This window comes from Apteryx rowi, unplaced genomic scaffold (genome assembly GCF_003343035.1).
Source record: "Apteryx rowi isolate R43461 unplaced genomic scaffold, aptRow1 scaffold_95, whole genome shotgun sequence".
In the NCBI taxonomy this organism is placed as follows: Eukaryota; Metazoa; Chordata; class Aves; order Apterygiformes; family Apterygidae; genus Apteryx; species Apteryx rowi.
In genome coordinates, this window is record NW_020451260.1 from 1,018,090 (window position 1) to 1,040,102 (window position 22,013).

Here is a 22,013-nt window from a genome sequence, read left to right on the forward strand (position 1 = left end):
CATCACAAATAAAGATTCATGATTTTCCAAGTATAAGTGTGCAAAAATTACCCTTAACTCACATACACAATGTGACAAAACATGTGACATGATTAAAAATTTATTTTTTAAAAAGGCTAGAGAATTCTATTTAATAAAACTGGTAGTGTTTTACATTAGTATTGCAATTTTCAAAAGCAACAGGAACAGAAGATTTTTTTTTGAGAAAACCATCAAACCCTCAGTTGTTGTCAAGTAATACCAAAAAACAGAAGATACATCCCTTGAATCATCAAGGTTTTTTTCTGCTTACAAAAAAAAAACCTATAGAAAGATACATAAAACACAAAAAAGTGAAGGATTTTACAGCGCAGAATGGCCTTAAAGCAAGCACATTTTTCCCCCTTTGCCTCACCAGACAGGCATCACACCACTGCACCACAATGACTACCCAAATGGCTATTTATTTTGCATTTTCAGACAAATAGGTCTTGCAATAACTACAACAATTAGARCCAAGTCGTGGCATTGTTATTCTGTTTAACCCAAGTTTGTTCTTAATTCCAGGACTCAATTTTAAGAAGCAYACCAGAGGGAATATTCACAGTAAAGCAAAAATCATTCTTTTCCACAATCAGTTTATTAAAAACACATTAAAAATTGTCACCTAGTGAACTGCACATTCTAAAGGAAATCAGTTTTTTAGCACGGAAACACGGTTTCCTTTATATAGAATCCCCCATGAGTAAACACAACGTAGGTCCTGTTAGCACAAAACTAGAACTGCTAAGAGTATTTAATCTTAGACTGAAACTAGGGCCAATAATGAAGTCCAGATATCGTATTGTASAGCAGCTTGAAGGTGAATCGCTTCTAAAATTTTATGAATCTAGAAAAGGCTTCTAGAGTGAGACTTCTGTGAGTTTCCAAAAGGTACCTAATGTTTTTTGCTTAATAGTTAAGGAAAGGGGTGAGGGGAGAGGGAAAAAAACAAGAAAAAAACATGAGACTACTATTTCCACCATGCTATATACATAACTTGTTTGGAGAGAGAACAACGTTATTTGAACATGAAAGGAGGCTTTTTCTTGCACTTTAGATTAAAACTAAAGCAAGACGGCTGGTTAGCACAGTGATGTAGAATGGAAGATGTTAGTCTTTCCTGCTCTGTCCTCAAACTTTTTTTTTTTTTTTTTAACTTAATTGCTGTAATCAATGTCATTCAGCTGAAATAATTAATGCATCCTTTTCCCCATCGGGGCACAGGCATTCTTGTTTAATTCTCGTCTTGCCAAGACAATGAAGCAGACGCATGCCAAATCTATAACGTGAGAGCGAGCTATAAACATGGAACACGATGTGTTTTCATAAACAATGCCTTTTTTCAATAGCAGGATAAAGACAATACATACAATACTCATTCGCATTAAGAGATCGCCTACTTGGATTAAAGACACATGCAAACCCTTGGGGCAAATAAGTAGAGGGTGAATCTGTTCAGATAAGATTGGAGCAGACTGACACAGAGAGAAATCATAGGTACATCTACTAAACTCCACTACAGTGTAAAAGTAACTTCAAACACACACACMCAGTTAAAAAGAAATCCAGTTACGCTGAGGCACCATTTTTCAACCACCATATCTGAGGCCTCGAATATGTGGATTACTTGCATGATTTTGCTATTTAAATAACACTGCTTCGCTTTAAACATTTTCAAAACTACCCACGTTACAAACATTGGATTAGCAGGCATTACACAGGCAAAACAACTTATCCAAAGCAAACTAGAGGTGCTATTAGACACCCCTTCTGCTAAAACCAACATAGCTCACCACTGGTCATAATACAGAGTCTAATATAGATAACATAAAATAGTCTTGCTTGCCAAGTGACTAACTACGGTGTTGTCAAGACCTGATCTGAGCTGCTGCAGAAGCTGGATGTGCCTAGTATCAATAAGATATTTAGGCACAGCAAGGAATAGCCTCACCCTAGATGCCACCTGCTTTCTCTGCTCTGTTGCTCCCGGGCTCCTATAGATAAAAACCTGGACACCAGTAAAAAAAAATCATGTTTCTTGTAGATGAGTACTTAAAGCCTCATCCATACAGTTAGTTACATAACAAGCAGACTTCAAGAAACCAAGTTTTTGGGGGTTTTGTGGTTAGATCTTCAGCTCCCAGGCTTCTCAAAAGTTTCCACTTTGCCTTAAAAGTGTTAGCAAAGAGTAAGGATGGCAATTAGTTTATATAATTTCCTTTATGTGATAACTGAAAGCTCTTGTAATCATTTAAGGGCTGCAATAAGCATATCATTGCTTATTCTCTCCTCTATCCCCAACCCCCCAAACTGGCTGTCAGGAAAAATGCCAAAACACACTGTGTTTTGTAAAAGACCAGGTGTGTTCTCAGAGACACTGTATCTTTTAATGATTTTCCTTCCAAGTCTCACCCATTCTACGAGCACTTTGGGGTTCCTTTGCATTTGCTATAATGCACCAAATGCAGTCCTTAGCAACTTCTCAATTAAAATATTCTTTATACAGAATGAATAAAGTCTTCTGCTATAGGTCAATAAGTTAAATGAGCTGACAATCCGATTGAGAATACAGAACATGCTAACCGCTCTTATGCTTCTGAATCACAACACAGTTGTGACTGCAAGACATAACATAATATAGACAGTGGAAACCTCACCAAAATGTGTGGGATCTGCTGGCAAAGACTTAGCTCCRGCTTCAGATCGGAATATGCCAAGTCACCTTAGCTCACCTGCTAAAACTGGCCAACAGTAGTCTGAACAGAATAAAAAAACTGAGATACGGACACCTCTCAGCGAGGAACTGATAGGAGCCAATTCGCTTTACTCAGAACGCCACCGCTACATCAGAGCGTTTCCATTTTGCGCTGAGTGGGAGCAGGCTAAAAACGGTGATTGAAGGCTGCAAGCCAGACGATCTCACTGGAACCAAGTTATTCCCTTATGGAACAGAAGGTCACTTTCTCATTCAAAGAATCACGCAGTTTCCACAAAATATTTAATTCCAAGTACTATACAGGAATTAACCTAAATGCCAAGAAAATAGTAAGTCACGGAAGATGACACTAATTTAGAATTTACTAGTATCAGGAATTTTTGGTTGAATCTTAAAACACAGTTTATTATGCAAGTATAAGAATTTTCCTACAATCAAAATTGTGCAATATCCTCCTATCAAAGCTATATGCAAATTCCCAGTTATGCGCTAAGAGGCACAAGCTTCTACCTCCTGTGCTAAAGAACCATCTGAAAACTGCCAAAAATAGTAAACTTCTATTTACGGACTCATTACTCTGGGAGGAAATCAATGAACAGCGTTGTAGCAGGAACTCCAAATTCTCTCTTTCACTTGATCCCACGCAGTTTGTTCACTAGAACCATAGTTTAGCATTTATAGTGAAGGGCTACAACTTATCCTTTCACTCATACTTTTTACAAATAATCAATAATCACTTTGAATATGAGAAGTACAACAGCACACCTTTCTTCTGAACTTAAAACAGTCTAGCAAGGAAAAGCACAAACTGGACATTCAGAAAGAATGAAAGCATATAAATTGCAAGATCCGGGAGATGAATTCTTCCAGGTGAAGCAGTTGCTATTAAAAAACACTAAGGAAACAATACTAGGTCATATATTAGCTGTCAAAACATAAGATACTGCTGAGCAGCGAGCGGCAAGGATATTTTCCATACATCATTACTATCATACACTGTACGTTTCTGCCTGAAATACCAAATAATACAYAGCAGGTGCCAATGTTCTCACCGACTGTGGCATGAGCAAACCGACGTGCTGATACTGCACTCCCAGGTCACAAGATGCTATATTTAAACTAAAGAACATGGTGCTGGAATATATGCTCAAGCTAGGCGGCGGGGGAAAGCGATGCTCACAGTTTAAACAGGGACACACAGAGAAATAGGCTCTAGAATAGTGAGCGCAATAGCCAGCTCTGGTAAATGAAAAAACAGCAGGGACAACTAAGAACAGCTTAATTTTTTAAAAAGCATGTTCAAAGATAGAGTTAGGTATGTAGAGCAGTAGTACAGAAAGTACTAATAAACCTATGTAATCTGCAGAACGCCAAGGGCATTCTAGTGATGGGGAGGGTGGTAGAAAGCTACGCTTGACAATTATGACAGCAGAAACAAAAAAAATCAGTTTTTTTCCTGCTCACTTTAAATAAGTCCTAATACAGCAGCATTTTTACTATACTCTTTTGGTGACACTTCACTTTTCCTATATCTCAGTATAAAAATTAGGGAAAGGCATCATCTTAACCTTATACTTACTTAGAAAAAAAAACATAAGTGAAGCATTTGTTAGGAAACTCAAGTGATGGGTACGCACATGTAGCATGATATGAATCTCAGTACCTTGAAGAGGATCACAAGAAYGATCTCCAAATGGAAACTCRAGTCAAATAGAAGAAATTGGCCCAAGTCCACAGCTGAGCAGCAAGAGCTGACAAGGAAGTTGTTTCCTGTCTTTCAGTCCCTTCTTCTAACCAACAGACCACACACAATTACCTTCCTAATCAAGAACATCCAGCTAACAATCTGCTCAAAGATAATTGCTTAGTACATTTGCCATCAATATGCACAAAATTAGCACTAATAAATGTCACTGTGAATTACAGTCAAGTGCTACTAAACATTGTGTAAATACGGATCTAGCCCGGTGACAACAGTCACTTTTCATATTAGGCCGTGAGGAACTCTCAGCACAAGGAATAAAGATTGCTATGGTTCAAACTGACAAAACTTTCCAGCATTCGCATCTGTTCTACCRTGCTGCAGTATTCAATTTAAGCAAGGGGTGGGCATTTTTTTATTTTTTATTTTTTTAAACAGGTATAAACCCACAGGCAATCTGCAATGATAGCTTATTATAAGCAGGCACTGCTTTTTAATGTATCAGTTAGCTGACCTCATTCTTGGAGATTACTCATCACAGTTTAAATACATTAAACCATTTCAACATGTAGCACTTAATCTTTTGGCACCAGAAGTCTGATTTCCCCAGAGCAATGGCAGGCGCCAAGGAGTTAACCAGATTTTAATGAACCGTTTTCACTATTCAGTGAGCAAGCAGCTATTAGGCATTCTCAACACACGATCTTTGCCTGGCTTGACTCTTCGGGGAAATCCACATTGGTAACAGAGTGTGAGTGGGTTATGGAAGGACGACAAAGTATCTCATTCTGATACCTGTCATTTTGGCCAGACAATTTTTGGTTTTATGCAATAAATGTCTGAACTCAACGATAATTTCACAATGAAGTGAAGGAAATTTATAATCAATGTTCACATGCCAGCACTATGTTTCATGTGTTCTGTAATAGTGTCACGATATGGTGTGACATGAAAGATTTTTGGCAGACTTACGATTTTTTATGCTGTAATCAAACTGATTTTGAACACATACATTCACATTCAAAAAGTTTTTTTTTTTTTTTTTAAACACATAATAGGAGGGAAGATACTTAAGTAATCCGGACATTCCTGCTATCTTTCATCTTGTGCAACACGTTCTCCATTTCCTTGAGCTGCACTTACGTTTGAACATTCTGCCTAAATTCACTTTTCTGTAGTTCTTGTTCAAGAGAGACATCATGGTATGAACTACTGCCCACTAACTGTTAGCAATTTCRTTTTTTAATGGATCAATTGTAATCGTAGTATTGTTTTCTCTCCTCAGTAGATTTCTAAAAGTTGCTTYTATTTCATTCCCTGACTGCTGCTGGTTTATGAAACACATGTGAAAGGAAAACCCAAAGGGTAGATTTATTTTTACAATACCTTTCTCTTGAGGTATGGCTAAATGTCTTACAGGGTAGTAGAACTACCAACATTAGAACATGCAAATCGTGTTCTYCCAGAGACACCTTTCTTTGTTCTCCATCATTAGGAGGAGGAGAACCAAACAGTACTACCACTCATCTCTTCCTTGCATGGCACATTTCAGCCCTCCTTTTATAGGCAAGAAAACAGACTGAGAGACGGGAAGYGACTTGTACCCAGGGTCGCATGTGGCGAGCAACTTGAGAGTTSCTTTCTATTCATAGTTCTGCAAGTCCCAGTCAGGGAGAAAAAAAAAAACAGCATTAATCTCAAGATGTCACTGAAAAAGGTGAATTATTGAAATAAGTGAAATAACTGCCTCCGATCCCCTTAAATACCAAGAATTCAGCTTCCTAAATAATTGCATCGCCGTTCCCACAGTGGTAATAGGACAGTTTTGACCCAATTATATTTGGTTCTTCCCATCTTCTTAGAGGCCAAAGACAATGCAATGCCCTGCGTTTCTCCATCCAAGCTCTGTCACTTCCCTGACTAGAACTGCAGTCGCGTTCTCTGAACGGGCCGATCAGAGAAGGGATTATGTGCAGACGGGATTCTCAGGGAACAGAAGAGGAAAACTCTGCGTATCCCTTCCTGTGCAGATTCCACTACACCTCATGTAATGGAGCACCTTGCACAAAAAAGAGGCACAGAACACCAAGGCATACGCTGAAGAGGACTGTTACGACATTTTAAATTGTATTAAGAATACTAAAACTAAGTTAGGTCTACAGTGTCAGTTCTGAATAACTCCAAATGAAGTTTGTAAAGAAATGATCATGTTAAGTTTAAAAATAAATCTTTAAAGAAAAACAAACCAAACAACTTAAACCCGGCTTCAGAAGAGGTCTATTTTGTTACGAGAACCTGTAACATGCCAGAAGCTTATTAACAGACCTTTATTTTCAACGGAAGAAAAGACAGCCAACAAGTTACTAAAAGCTCTCAGCACATTTTGTAGATGTTCTCCTTTAAATGTTAGATACAAAGGAAGAGGTCTCACACTGGATTCCTTCAAACCCCAAAGTAGCCAGGTTTACTACTGACTACATACTTTCGATCTCACAGGTTGCCCTGAACAATAAAGCACGTTGTATGTAGCATCATTACAGCTTCATTTCTAGTTTTAAAACAAAGTTTGGGATTCTTATCTAAACAGAACATCAGAGCTCATTACCTTCTTGTGGGCTCTTCRTTTCATTAGCAATAGCATATACCTACCGTATGAGCCTGGTGCTTTCTCTTCRTAAGTAAAATGAAGTTGCAGTTCCTCCTCTGACATTCGACTGATGAATACTTTCAGCAAACAGCAGATAATAAACAATGCATTGTGAGCCTGCCAAATAAAGAGGTGACTGGAAAGGAAGCAAAAGCAAACAAGAATCAGTAACACAGTTTGTGAACATACATTAAAAAATAACAAGATATATGCCAGAACAGACAAATGGGTTCTTGTAGTTGAAGCAAGCAAGGAAAAGCCAAAGCGCTCTAAAGCATCAACTGAAGACTCTCTRCTACAGCAAATAAGTTAGAAGTGTATTTAAATACAGTATTTTTTTCCAAGAGGATGCAGTTTTATTCCTAATTTTAAATTGGTTTTGTTAAAAACATCATAGCTGCCAGAAGTGCCACTCTCTTCAAAGAGCTTACTAGATGGCTTAGTATACTTCTAAAGGTTTCTAGACCCTATGAACTCAAATCCACCCAAACAGCTGAAATCCTCCTACAGCTTCAATATGAAAGCTATTCTGACTCCCCAAACCTGAGCACTTTTCCTGATCTAGCATTTCTCAGATGACTGTCTGCACCTATGGACTTCAGGAACACAACAAAGCAAGTGTCTATCCCCTTTAAGATTTTTCCCAACTTTCTGAATGCAAAGAGAATATAGCTTCACAACATTTTCTTGAATCCCAATAAGCAACTGCTGGGAAGCCCATACAAGAGCATATAGCCAAGCTCTTGCCTGAAGCTATGTTGTCAAGATATTTCTGAGCTAAAGAAGCAGGAGTCATCCCTGCAGAAATAACTTTTCTCCAGATAGAAGCAAGAAGGTTGAGGGCAATTCCAGGAGGTAGGGAGCACTAAAGAAAATGTCTGTCTTTTTGAAGCTCTAGATCTRAGGAGAGTTAGACATTTGTCAAGGGGTACAGGGGAACAGTTAAAGAAAGCTTCCTGAAAAAACTACATAGTGCTGTACATGTAACCTCTTGGATTTCTTTCCTACTGCTGAAAGAGGGAAGCAAAAATAATGACAGTTGCRTGACATGACTTGAAAGAAATAATTTATAAATTAAATATTTTATCTCAGGAATATTTTCAAATTGGATTGGATTTAAATAGGAGCTTCTGTATAAAGTTAAAATTTAGATAAAAAGGTCAGGAGATTTTTTAAATAGCTCAAAACCAAGCACTTAAGATGTAAACAATGTTTACTTTGAAGAATCAAGCATTCACTTATCTCAGCCACTACATCTATTATTTAGGTATAAAAAAAAAAACAAAAAAAAAACAAACATCACTGGCTGGTCAGTCTTCCGCTTAGAGGTTATTTATGCCCCAAGGGGTTTTGAGTGCTGCACTACCAACCTAGGAGTGGAGTATTTGTGCTGCATGTTTACTACATGTGGGGTCCAGAGAAATATAAGACAGCAACACCTMAGGGCTGCACAATAGGGAAGGCAGGAATTAGCACACGGTTACACATTTGGATCCAGTCAAACARATGCGGTTTATGTAATACACAGGAGAAGGCAAACATGTCTTCTTCCCTGCTGTAATCTATTTATCTACTACCCTGTGCTTGAAAACGTACTGGATATATCTGTGTTTGAACAGAACAAGTAAGAAAAGTCTAAATTTTGGCCTGTAAATATGTTAACTAGCAGAGCAAAACCTCAGGAGCTAGAAACAAAAGAACGTTTAAAAAGTGAAATGACACACACAGCTCTTCTCCATCTACTTACTTCTGACATTCTGCTGAAATTTTTAATTCTTTGGTTCTAGAAAGAAAGACTTTAATCAACGACCCAAGGTTTCCYGTTCGAGGATTCTTCTCAACTAGATGAGGGATTGAAAAGATACGATTATATAGCATTTGTAATTTGATACTATTTAGTTCAAACAAGATACAGAACAAAAACAAGTTTCAGTGCCTTAAAYACTTCTACATACAGCATACTACAACTGGTTTTCTTCTTTTAAGATTCTCCAGTGCATGCTTTACTACTCCATGATTGTTCTCCARATACACTTTTCAGCCTAGATTTAAATATCCCAAGGGGAGCACTCAAACTGCTTCCTTTTCATGACTTCTTTACAGCACAATAGAGTTTCCTATCAGAAAACAGGACTGGTTTTCACAGCTAAATTTTACCTTCTTGTAACATCACTGATCACATTTATATTCTCTCCTCRTTATGTCCCCCAGTTACTTCTTCTCCCTCCCTGTCTGGCTTGGAGGGCAAAGGAGAAAGAGGAAGGAGGGAGGGAGTTATTCTAATCCTTTCAGTCATTTCAATTAATATAAAATAGTTAATGCTGGAAGTTAAGTTTCTAAAAGTTTGGGATGTACAGACAAACACACTCTTACACATACTGTTTTGATCTTACCAGTGGAACACAGAGAGGTGCAGTGTACTAAAGATATGGATGTGAACATGAATGCTGTTTCTTAATTTTTCTGATAAATCACATGGAAAAAAAGTTAAGATGTCACATATCTCACCTAAAGACTTGCAGACTGAGATGGTGGCTTCTTCCAAGAGYTTTAAGTCAGCACTACAGGGAAGGGGGAAGAAAAAAAAAATCACCACGGTTAACATAAGCAAATGGAGAATTCCTAACAAAACAGCAGCAAAAAATTTCTATGAAGCACTTAATTTCAGCAATCCATTAGCTGCTTTATATAAATACCAAGCAGTACAAGACTTATAGTTGCTGTATTTCAAATGTAACAGGAAATTAATATTCAAAAGTGAAATGTCTGTCCAAGTGAAGAGAAGTCAGCACATCATTTGTCTTACTGCCATGCTTGGTTTGATCACTGAGAATACGCATAGAACCGTAGCCTTCAGAAAGCACTTGTTTTTGTACTATCGTGTGAAATAACACCTTTTCTAAAAGCCTTAATTAAAGAATCCTCAGCCTGACATTTAACCTCAAGCTGAGCACCACTTTCTGTTACCTAATGTTCTATTACTGCAACAAGCACTTGCCACATACGCCAAGTTTTTCATAACTTCATTAATTGCCGGTTGGTATGCTTCAACAAAAAAAAAAAAACATCAGCTGAAAAGAACAACAAAACACTAAAGCAGAACCCACCAACAACCGCTGAAAGTAAACACCAGCTGGGTCAAATGCATAAAAATACATTTATATACTTCTCCTGCTACAAACCTAGCAGTACAAACTAACYGATCCTCAAAAACAGAGCAGAACACCACATGGGAAGTATATAAAGCATATTTTTCCTTAACAGATGGGAAAAAGAGATAAATGATAATCAGCTATTTTGCCCAATGYCACATTAAGCAATTTGAAGGTGTCCCAACAATAATACCGAAAGATCTAATCTCTTATCAATGCATATTAAAAGTAATACTAGAATGCAAGCTTCTTCTCTTCAAACCTGATGCTTTTAAAATGACAAGTCACTGACACTAATGTACAATATAATATAAAGCCCCTTGATTTTGCACTTCTTTGGGTTTCCTATTCCAGTTTGCTTGTTAGGAAGTAAACATTACTAAGGTTAAGAGTTTGGAAAACGGAAACTAATAGACTCCAGACTCGCTCTCTAAAACAGCTAAGAGCCAACACATTCTCCCGGAACACCAAAACCTGCGTGCAATGACATAATATTTCATCAAAAAAATTATTACATGAGACCAGGTACACGAGCAGACTCAGACTGTTCTATCACCATCTCAGTAGAAGAAAAACAGCTACCAGAAGCGGGATCTCTCTGAACGTTAGACAGAGACATGCTTAAAGGGAAACCCGAATCCAGCAGGTAAATGCATCAGTCGGACAGCAGAACAAGCACTGTCCTGTTTTGTCACTGCCGTGCTCACGCACTTTTAGGTGAGCTGCTTATCCTTTCAAGGCCAAATTCACCTCCACCTAAGCAAATACCCATCCTTTCAACTTCTCATCTCTAACGGAGAGAACCACACACACATCACAGGATYGGGCTGGGCAGAAGGCAGTCGGTAAGATAATGCAGGGAGCAATCGGGCATTGAGCTGAGAGGTGTGGATAGCTTTTAGCTTTCAGGCTTCCTTCCGACCCCCCCAACCCCGCCAAGGGCTGCTGCTTTAAGTTTCTTGGGACATCTTTTCATGCCCACCGCAATGACGAGGGCTGTGTCACATGTGCTTCATGGCCATGTTACCTCCCAACTCTTCCATCCATCCCCACTTAGGTCTTTCTCGCAGAGCTTCTCTTAGCATTTTCCTTTCCCATATTCCAATCAACCGGGGGCTACAGACTCCCTCTATCATGCCACTRAAGCGCAGGCCTATAAGAGTTGGCAGAGCAAACAACTAAGTAGATCCAAACATCTCCTGCAAATGCAAGCATGTTGTTAGACCTCAGTAGCGTTAAAAACTTTGCTCCTGCTCATTCCACGCAGTGCTTTGAGGTCCCCGGATGGAAAGCGTTACAGAGCTGTAAACTGGCTGCATTTAATAACTTACTTCAGTTCACTTCATAGTAGCAAAGCAGACAGAGAGAAAAAACAGCATTTAGCAGGTCTGGAAATTGTTCTTCCCCACTCCGCCTAGCACGTGCCATCAGGATTCCCTGCAGCTAGAGCGCCTCATCTCCCACAGACAGGGGTTGAAGACTCTGCCTGGAGCTCCTTTGGTTGTGARATGTTTTGCCCTACATGCTTTCGTACAGTCTCACTTTGTGCACCTGTGCAGTGATTACTGAGCATGCCACATGTTCTCAATAAGAGAAGGTATTAAAAGAATAGATCAAACCCCTATTAAAAATTCAGGAGACGCACGCAAAGGCAAAACTTCTCCAAGCGGTAAAATATGAAATAGCTAAATTCCCTGACTGACTCTCCCGCTCACCCTCAGCTCAGAGATGAGATCTGTGTCCCATCTAGGCCAACACAAAATTTCCAAGAGTTGCCAAAACAAGACACCTCTTTGGAAGAAATCTGCATCCGGAAGTGACTTTACAGTAAGGATGACCAGGATACGAGAGAAGGTTTTACAGCCTCTGTGCAGACTCAGTTAACATACAGTCTGATCTACAGGAATGGCAGTTACTTTAAGCGGTCCTCCAGAAGTTCCCAAAATTAAAATTCAGTTTAAAAAAAGTTTAATGCTTTAAGTTGCAATGTAATATAGGCTGAACAATTTCAGAGCTTGTCCGGCTATATCCTTGTAATTAAAGGTATGAAAAGCACCATATTCAGAAGAAATAGGAAGCAGCAACATAATGAAACCCAAATAGTAACTAAGACTGTAAGAGGTCAGTGGTATGGCCTCTGTTCAAACACTCTTCGCATATAAAAATATTGCAAAATTTAATATTACTATTTAATATTGCCAAAGCTGCTGTTGCTTCCTAAGCATTTGTTTAAATTTTCCAATGAGTAACCTCATTTATATGAGAGCAGAGACTGAAGACAAGAGAAGTGTGATCCCACATACACTTCCTTCGGTGGCACAGTTRGATTTAAGAAATTCCTGTCCCACTTGCTCAACCCTATCTTAGCAACTACAGCTGGGCCAGTGAAATTTTAACAGAGAGTAGTGGGGGAAACAATCCTCTTCCTGTTTTTAAATTTAGATTATAATCCAGTTTACAGCACAGTCCCAAAACTAACTGCACCAGCATAAAAGAGAGACTAATTGTGGTCCTGTGTGGGAATCCCCTAAAGCAGCTCCAGTGCTGAAAACTCACATGAAATTGCGCTCTTAAAACCTGTTTGTCTGAGATGTTGTCTTGAAAGAGTTTGTCTTAGATGCTCTCATACTCTGGAGGACTAGAGGAAGAGGTAAGGGTATTGGTAGGAACAGCAACCAAAAGCATTATTCCAAAGTTTTTTTGATAGGAAATACTTCAAGGCAGAGACAGATTAAATTAAGATGCCCGCAAGTTATCCTGTATATCATACTAATTTACTGTGTAGCAAACTGAGGGCATTTCACATGAGAGCACTTCACCTGCAACAATTTTAGGCTGTGCAGATGAGCTCTTTTAATATCAAGTCTCTGCATTCTTTCCTTCCTTACAAATTACCTTGAAACATAAGTTTCAGAAAGTGCAAACTGCGCTTTGAAATATACCTTTAAAAAAATTAAAGTTAGTCTCAAAGGGGGTCTTCTGTTTCAGTGCTAAAAACATGCAGAGTAATTAAAAACAAATGGTATAAAACTAGAACACCGCATCAACAGCTACGGACAATGCAATCTTCTAGGTCTGAATGAAACGAGGACTTCTTGGGGGGTTTTTTTGTTTTTTTTTTTTAACTTCTAAATTTGTCCAGCTGGCTGCTTGTCATCAGGATGTATTCCTTCCTGATAGTTCACAGGCCAGGAAAATATTATATTGGACCCCAATGCACTACAGAGTTCTTAGTTACTGCCTAATCTTAACCCACCAAAAAGCGATCCTTCTCCCACAGTCGAAAGATGCTGGGGACTTCTGTAATACAGACTGAGCAAATACTGTAGTTGCTCCAGGATTTAAAGTTTAAATGTAAACATTAATTTTTTTAATTAAAGTCCATTTTCCCCTAATTTCCAAGCACTCTGCCTTACAAGTGTAGAATTCTTGCAGTTTGTTTGTTTGTTTTTTAACTTCTAGCTATTCAAAAACACACAAAACCCCCAAACAAATCCCACAGAGTTGCCCAATTCCAACATGTTGCCAGGATCAAGAAGAGCAGCAAACCAAGACCTTCAGATCTTCAGCAAAGCTTTTAACACTGGTGCCATCTTTTTCCTAGCAAAATGAAAACCAAGTTTAATGCTTAAAAATCCAGTACAACCCGCTCGCCCTCATGGCGACCAGAGCACAGAACTGAACTTCGCCTTTCTGAAGACTAGGCAACATCTGAAACATTTCATCTCAAGCAACGGAAACACACGTGGCAAGAAGGAGCTACAACAGAATATCCCCACCAATAAACATACTGAAAATAGTGTTGTTGTTACATTCAAAAGTAATACTACTGCTGGTTTTTAGGCCCCAAGGATAAATTCTTGAAGAGAGTCTAGCTCAGCACTGAGGGAAAGGGTGATAGGAGGGGGGAAGCCCATTTCTAGGTACCTGGGGCAAAGCTTAAGAGTAGCTGCCTTTCCTTAACTTGGGTAGGAAAGAAAGGCGAGAGATGTGGAAATAGCTGCCTTAGTATTTTTTGCGCTGTGAAGACAGAAGACGCATTATATTAACACTGATGCAGAAAATGGCAGAGCCGAGATTCATAATGTGGCACAAAAGAAGCACTAGAACCAGCTATGGTATTGACTTTGCTCTACAGCCCCCGGGGAGATGACATTTGGTTAATGAATAAATATGAAAATGGAAACCCAACGCCCAAACGTCCACCCCTTCATTAATTCACAGAACAGCACTGCTAGTAGTCAGACTATTTTTCAGCACTAACAACAAGATCAAGTATTAGTGGAGTGAAGCTCCCTATAAACACATGCACACAGACATACAGACACACACACACATCTTTATTTATATATATTTTAGGAGCTTACTACTGGGGACAGAAAGGTCTAAAACATTTAAATTCATCTCATTCAACACATTGCACTTAATTAGAAGGAAGCAACTAYGGAAAGATGCAGGGGAAGGGTGTTATGTGGAGGGAACAACCTTTCAGAAAGGAAAAGGAAAAATCCCACACATTTTTCACTCTGCAATTTCATCTTTTGAGAACTGGGAAAAGAAAAATCACACTTTTTCCAAAACTGAGAAGAAGCTTCTGAAAGAAAATATTCTACAGAACAGAAAAATATAGAGGAGATTCATCAGGGATGGAAGAGTAAAACATAACCTGGTCTACGAGCACCGTTAGTACACTGTCAACAGGCTTCTCTTAAAAATTATCAGTTTCTAGGAATAAACAAGTAGCAAGATCAGTTAACGCTGCCTCACACGACTGCTACCTGTTACGAGGAGAAGCCCAGACGTCCCAGTTCCAGCCCGTAAGCCCAGTCACATAAAAGACACCAGTCTGGAGGAGGTTCCCATGCACATGGCCACAAATTCTGGCTTAGGGTCACAGATCTTTAACAAACATAACAACCAYCTGATGGCAAATACCACGTGAATTTGACAATTTTCCCACACATGAGCAAAAAGAGGTTGCTTTGCACACAACCTTTAGCCTCAAGCTGGTTTGGGCTTTCTAACAAGTTGTGAGCACAGGGGCAAGGAAAAAAAAACCCTAAGAATTCAAAGTATACTTAACCACACACACTCGACCAGCTCATTCAGGTCCAACTGAATGTCTGAGGTGCAGACTTCGTCCCCACACACTTCAGGGGGAAAGCCCAGAAACTACACTTAAGTCACATATTAAGGACTCCATACTAGGGACAGGAAAGGAGAAAGCAAAATTAAGTTTAAACCTRGCAGCTCAAATACTGCCCCTTTGGTACCAGGGGTCATCATACTTCTTTTCCCTGATACGAAAGTTCAGGTTCTCAAAACTATATTATCACATAAATGCTATTTTGATGTGCACAAACCCATTCAAACATATGGGATACTAACGCAAGCCAAAGTTGCCCCCTTTTATTTTTCACAGGTGAAAGTACTGCAAAGACAAAATAAAAATTAGGAGTTATCATACGTAGGTGCAATGAATATTGACCAAGTAAAACACATTATTGAAATGCTATTTAGACACTACAAATTTTATTTTGACTTGCCGAAATTGTTCTCATAACATTTAATTTAATCACTTTGTACCTGCAGTTACTGCTCATAGTACACAGAGTTTCTTCATCATTGAGTTAGTTTTCTGTAAGAAATCATCTTTGCAGTAAAGGTGGGGAAGAATGGTAAATTAAGCAGTCCATTGCTCAAAAAAATTGATGGTTTTTATTCACTGCAGATTTTTATTTTTGGCTTCATACTACCAGAAAGCCGGATTCTGCGGTTAGCTATTCTGGCATACATTGAGAAAAACATTGCTTCCAAAAAGAAAAAGGAAAAAAAACAGTGGAGTTAATTTAGAGTGGTTGAATTTGTTTCAGTTGCCTTATTTTGGATTTACATCAGAGTATTCAACAATCCGTCCCGCAAACTTCAGCAAAACTGTAATTAATAAAAGACAGTGAAAGTTGCTTCCTGATAGCACAGTCTTCATTGAGGAAAATGGTTTTATCTGCTTTTATTTTAAAGGCACCACAATATAAGAGGTTTTAGAGTGGCATGACTACTGTTTTTAAAAGAGATCAGCATGGCAAGCAGTAAGAATATTTTGCATACAAATTGTCACTAAAAACACACCTACAAAGTAGATGACACCTACCCTTAATATGGTAAGAATAAGGCCCAAACTGTAGTAGACAACCACCCTCTCCGAAAGGGGAGAAAAGAAAGAGTTTTTCCCTTTGACTAAGCAAAGCTTCTTCCCCTGCCGCTGAATACAAACCAGAAGAATCAGCCCATTCAGTAAATTCATACTGTGGGAATGCCGACTTTAATGGCCTATTCAGAGGAAAGACGTCAAAGAATAAAAAGCTGCACATAATTTATTGTACCAATTTAAAAATGTACCATATTAAGGCAACATTAAAGTTGTTCGTTTTTATGTCTTTCCATTAAAGGATCATGCACACTATTCTTCAACCAGCCACTCATTAAAAACTCCAGGGAAGGAATAAAGTGGAACACTAAATATTAAGCATATGATTTTCAGCAAGTTCTGCGTTAGTTAACTCTGTTTTAAGTTTTCCATCATGAAAGTATTGTAACTAACAACATTGCTAAGGAGGAGGTTGCAACTCATGAGAGCCAAACACACTGGTCTGCCTGAATCGAGAGCAAAGACTCCAAAGCAAACCTCACAGCTCGTGTTTATAACAACAAAGTCAACCAGAAGGGTTTTGAGGGTTTGGTTTTTTTAATATTCAAACACCGTTCAGACCGATATGTCAATTGCTTGGCATTTAGGAAGTGGCAGATTTAAGGGGATTTATATGATCTTAAATCAGCCCCCCCCCCATGAGTCCATTCTGTGTAACAAATATGGAATCATGAAGAAAAAAGTGAAATAGTGGGAGTGTGAAGTCAGACCACCAGGTACCTGCAGGCTGAAAATAGGAATTCCTCGGAAGACACTTCTATAGCCCAAGGGCATTTTACCCGCCCAGTATCTGTGACATGCTACAAACAGCTGTTAGAGCTTCTCAAAAGACAAGGTCACAACACACCTTTCACAGTGAAAAAAGCATTGGGCAACCGATAATAAAACTGCTGGTAGCTTTGCCATTTAATACCACGTATACATATATTGCTTATCTCCTACCACTCCTAAATTCTGTAAGGCTCCAGTGACTTTACCTGCCAAATACCAGAAATTTGCTCTGGCTGTTACCATCTATCACTCATGCCAGGAGAATTATGGACAGTGAGCGTGGATTCACCTTCAGCTCCTCATTTCTCTGATTATTAGAGGCTGATTCATCATCGAGGTTTGCAAAAACACAGACCAGGCTTACTCCTACTCCCTCACTTTCTTAATATTCCATCTTAATGCTTGCTTTGGTATTAACAAAATCAACACCATGAGATACAATGGGGCCCAGGAAAGCAGGATATTACACTTCCAGAATATAGTTCTGTTTTCACCATGYGCTTATACACATATTTTTTTGGATGGCACGTCCCTTTTCCACCCAGCTGTCTGTCGTGCCCCCAAATCACTCCTTCGTTGTACTAGCAGAATTGTTTTGTGGCGCTATGCTATGAATCACTAAGGAATTAACTTGGCTGAAAAAATAATCTTTTCTTTTTGCTAGGTTATTTTTCAGGCAGATCAGTTCCCGATGAGGTTCATAGTAGATCCCCATAAACACCTGAAGGGTTACTGCAAGGGCAAGAGTATCTTACATCGTACTGCTGACAGAGACAGTAATAGAGACCCAGCAACCTTGCAGGCAGTAGTACAGATACTTGGCCAAGTTTATTCACACCTACAAACCACCTCCTGTTCTTTACAGAAAGAGATCAAGATGTTGACTGGACTGAAAAATAAGCCCAGTAAAGAAGACAGGACAAACAAACAAAGAGTACAAAGTGCAAGAAAAGGAAAGAACACAAAAATGAAGAAAAACAGAAGAGCAAAGAAAGCAACACTGTTAACAGATCACACAGATATCATGCCTTCATCTCCCTCAGTAGAACCCAGTAATTCACTGGCTCTCAAAACCCAGGCCCTGGGCTTCCGAATTTTGGAATTAAACCAGCATGGTTCCTCAGAAGGAACAATTCAGTTTGGCAACCCAAAAGATCTTGCTTTGGGAGCTGTGACCAGCAGGTACCTGGACTAATTCAGAACAGCACTTGAAGCAAAAGCACTATTCAAATATTCCTCATTAGAGACAAAGCATACACAGAACTGTGTTGAAACAACATGAACTTTACTTACATATACACTGATTCACGTTTCCCTCAAACATATCACAAGCACTTTTTCTTGTCCTTGCAGATACTGCTTCCATACTATGAGCAACGTTTTCTGAATGAGGCTGAGATACCAGTCAACTGTTGCCAAAAGGAGGCAATCTACCATGGCCTTTTCCCACGTGCTGTTGCCATTTTGTACTTCCCAGATAGTTAAACAAGCAAAAAACATGCATGTTGTTCTTTCTATGGCCTCCTCCTCTTTGCCAAACCCAGATAGTCAGAAAAGAGGGAGAAAAACTTCCTAAGAGGTTCCAGACTTTGCCTTGTAAGTGGTGGTAGATGGCTGGCTGCCTAAAGGCATTGTAGGACCCAGGAAAGGAGCACAAAGTAAATAACTACTGAATCTAACGTGGCAGATATTCATCACACCAATTAGTACAGAAGCAAATAACTTGCAAACAATCACCTACCAGACACACACTAATTTTGCAACACATTAATGGAAAAAAGTATAATTTGAAAGAAGGGGAAAAACTTAAATCCTATCTTGTTTGACAAGTGAAACTTGGCTCCTTTCCACAATAATCAAAACCTACCATCTTGCTCCTGTCAGAAGGATGACCTACACTCAAGTCTCATTATAACAAAACAGAGTTGGCATGGTATTTCATAATCTTTCAGTCTCTAAAATGAACATTGACCTCCGCTGTTCTGTTCCTGCAGGCAAGGTCAGCCAATTTAGACAATAGCTGATGAGGGTGTTCTGCAGCCAGCAGCGTTTGACCCCATCTGTCAAATGGGTCTCTCCCAGGTAGATGCAACTTAATGGGAAATTTCTGTTTCCTTCCAATTATTAAGCTGCATAGAAGATAGAACTATGCGTCTAAAAATATTTCTCTTCTAGCTGCCAGGCAAGAGCACCATCTGGTGTTCAGCTAATTAAACTTTCAACCTACATTTGGATCAGTTTTCCTTTATATATATATATATATATATATATATATTTTTTTTTTAAACAAATTTAGTGTACACTGGGTCTGACTCCATGAAATACACACAAAAAAGCTGCAAAGCAAGCTATGAAAGACTCATTTACTTTGGTGGGCATGGGGAACAGGGGCACAATAGAACAACTGAAAGAAACTGCTGCTTTTTGGTACATGACTATTTCCCCCTAAAAAGCCCCAATGCAATTTTACATGACTTCACAGAATATTGTCCATCTTATTAGTCATGAGTAGACTGTAAGCAAGAACTTAAAGAAAAAAGACTGCCGTTTCATCCAATGCCAAATATTCCTTTACAAGAACCCCTCCCCTTCACAATCCTGTAATTTCTTGCTACCTCCTGACTATCTCCCCATGCAGAAGCCAAAAGTGTTTCCTCCTCCTCCCTCTTTAAAAAAAGATAAAGTTTAGTAAATGTCTCCAACTTGTTTACCGTAACCATTTTCTCTTCCAGTCATCTGGATTTTCAGTTACTCATAAACATATTAGTACGAGCAAAACAGACTCTTTACCTGACCTGCTCCTAATTGTTGCAAAAATAAATGTTGTTCTTGGCCTTTCAGAAGCTACTGTGCGTAGCATCTAAGACATAGTACAGAGGTAATTCGTATAACATGTAAACAATACCTCATTAGAAATTATTAAAGAGCTATTTAAAAAAAGTCAGTTAACTGAAGTCGCAAGGGCTTAARTTTTGTATTTCTGGAGATGCGCTATGGATCCTTTCAGAAATATTAATGCTGTTTCTATCTACGCTACTTGCTAGAGTGAAGAGACACGCAAGAGAAGAACCAACGTGATGAGGTTGCATTTCAGTTTAGCTATCCGTAACGTTCTATAATTTTGGTGGAAGTATTGTAGAGCTGTGGACCACACCATCACAAGAGAAAGTTTATTACCTTCAAGTCAGCACACTAATTTTAGATACTTAGAAAATAGTTTCATGTGCTGTCTCTGTGAAAAACATCTTTCAAAAGGTAAAACAGGAAAAAAATAATTAAGGCCGTACAGATGAAGAAACTCAACAGCTAACCTACAATTAACTCATGAGAGATGCTCAATGCAATAAAAGTTTGAGGTGTCAAGGCCAGAAGGTTTAGTCCTGTAACCTATCTCTACTTGAACCTGTTAGTGCGTGAAACAATAAATGTTTCAGAGGAAAGGCACAATGGAGGCTTATTCAAAACAAAAAACAAAAAAACACGCACACAAGAACACAACAGACCTACTTCTGATCTTTTCTAGTTGCCAGAAGAACAAATAGCARTTACAGCTATTAGGAGGAAGAAAGGAACCCACAGAAATGGAAGATGTGGTGGAAAGAGATTCCAAAATTAGAAACAACAGTCCATTTTACATAGGCATTTACTCCCCTGCCACCTAAAACAGGAATAAAGACAAAAAATCTTTTCTTTTTCAGACCAGTCATTTTTATAAATATATTACCAAGGTTTAACTCTTCACCAAGCATCATCTTACCTGTTTGTTGGAGTGGTAAAGCTAAAAGATAGCAGCTGATTCCAGAATGGATCATTTTCAGAGATCGGCTCTGCTCCTGACAATTTTTTTAAATACTCGTTTTCTGGAAGTTCGCTGATGCTGCTGCTATTTGCTCCCATCTTCTTTATTTGGCAAATCCTTCTCTAAATTTTCATTTCTTCAAGGGAAGAAAAAAGGGAGAGAGAAACACTTGAAGTCTTTCATACAAATAAGGAATATACAGAGTCTACTAAATTAGTGATCACTAAGGCTTTAATTCACTATCTGGAACAATTATTGAAAAGCAGAAAACCAAAGCATATAGGAAGGCATTCAAAAGACTGTCAACACATTTAGGACACCAACATCCTCATCCAAGGAAGCTAAAAGTTACTGTGCTATACTTCAGTCCTCGTCTCACTTGGGTTTTCCTAAATCTCACTCAAGAAGAATACGCTGTTGCAGTTATATCAACATCAAGGCTGTTACCAGTGGAGGAAGCTACAGGGAATTCACAATTTAAACAAGGATGTTAAGCTGACATGCCATTCAAAAATGTATTTTCCAGTTGAATATGCACAGATACCTAGGTATACAACTGCTTTTGACAAGAAACGGTCATGCAACTAAATCCCTCTGTACCGTCAACCTACCTACCATCTGCTCCTTGGAGTTTCATACCCTGCCACAATCAGCGCAGCTGTTACCACTACTGCACAGCTAACCCGAACCAAGTGAGCAAAGATGCTACAACGTACAAATGTACGTACGAACGGGCTGATCTTTGTAAAATAACACGGCTCCTTCCAGTTAACTACGTGGGGGAGGGAGGAAGGCTAAAAAATGAACACGTACAAAGACAACTGCTTTTGGAAGCAATTCCTCCAGAAGTTGGTAGAGAGACACTCAAAACCCCTTTAGATTATTAGTTGTGTTGTATCCGTTTTGTGTGAAGAATGAGAAGATTTTAGCTTTCCATGCTGCTTATCAGCACTTTTCACCTTTATAAACAATTTAATTAAAAAAAAAAAAAAAAAAA

General features: G+C 38.8%; 1 protein-coding gene across 4 annotated transcripts in view; it reads right to left on the reverse strand.

Annotated features, from left to right (window-relative positions):
* DYM (dymeclin) overlaps positions 1–22,013 on the reverse strand; it is a 220,809-nt gene that overhangs the window by 186,556 nt on the left and 12,240 nt on the right. For all 4 annotated transcript variants that reach the window (XM_026092225.1, XM_026092226.1, XM_026092227.1 and 1 more), the window contains 4 exons: positions 20,975–21,152; positions 9,595–9,647; positions 8,834–8,927; positions 7,089–7,222 (listed from right to left, as the gene is read on the reverse strand). In XM_026092225.1, the coding sequence (XP_025948010.1) occupies positions 7,089–7,222; positions 8,834–8,927; positions 9,595–9,647; positions 20,975–21,114 (421 nt within the window). In that variant the 5' untranslated portion in view covers positions 21,115–21,152. The remainder of the gene's footprint in view (positions 1–7,088; positions 7,223–8,833; positions 8,928–9,594; positions 9,648–20,974; positions 21,153–22,013) is intronic.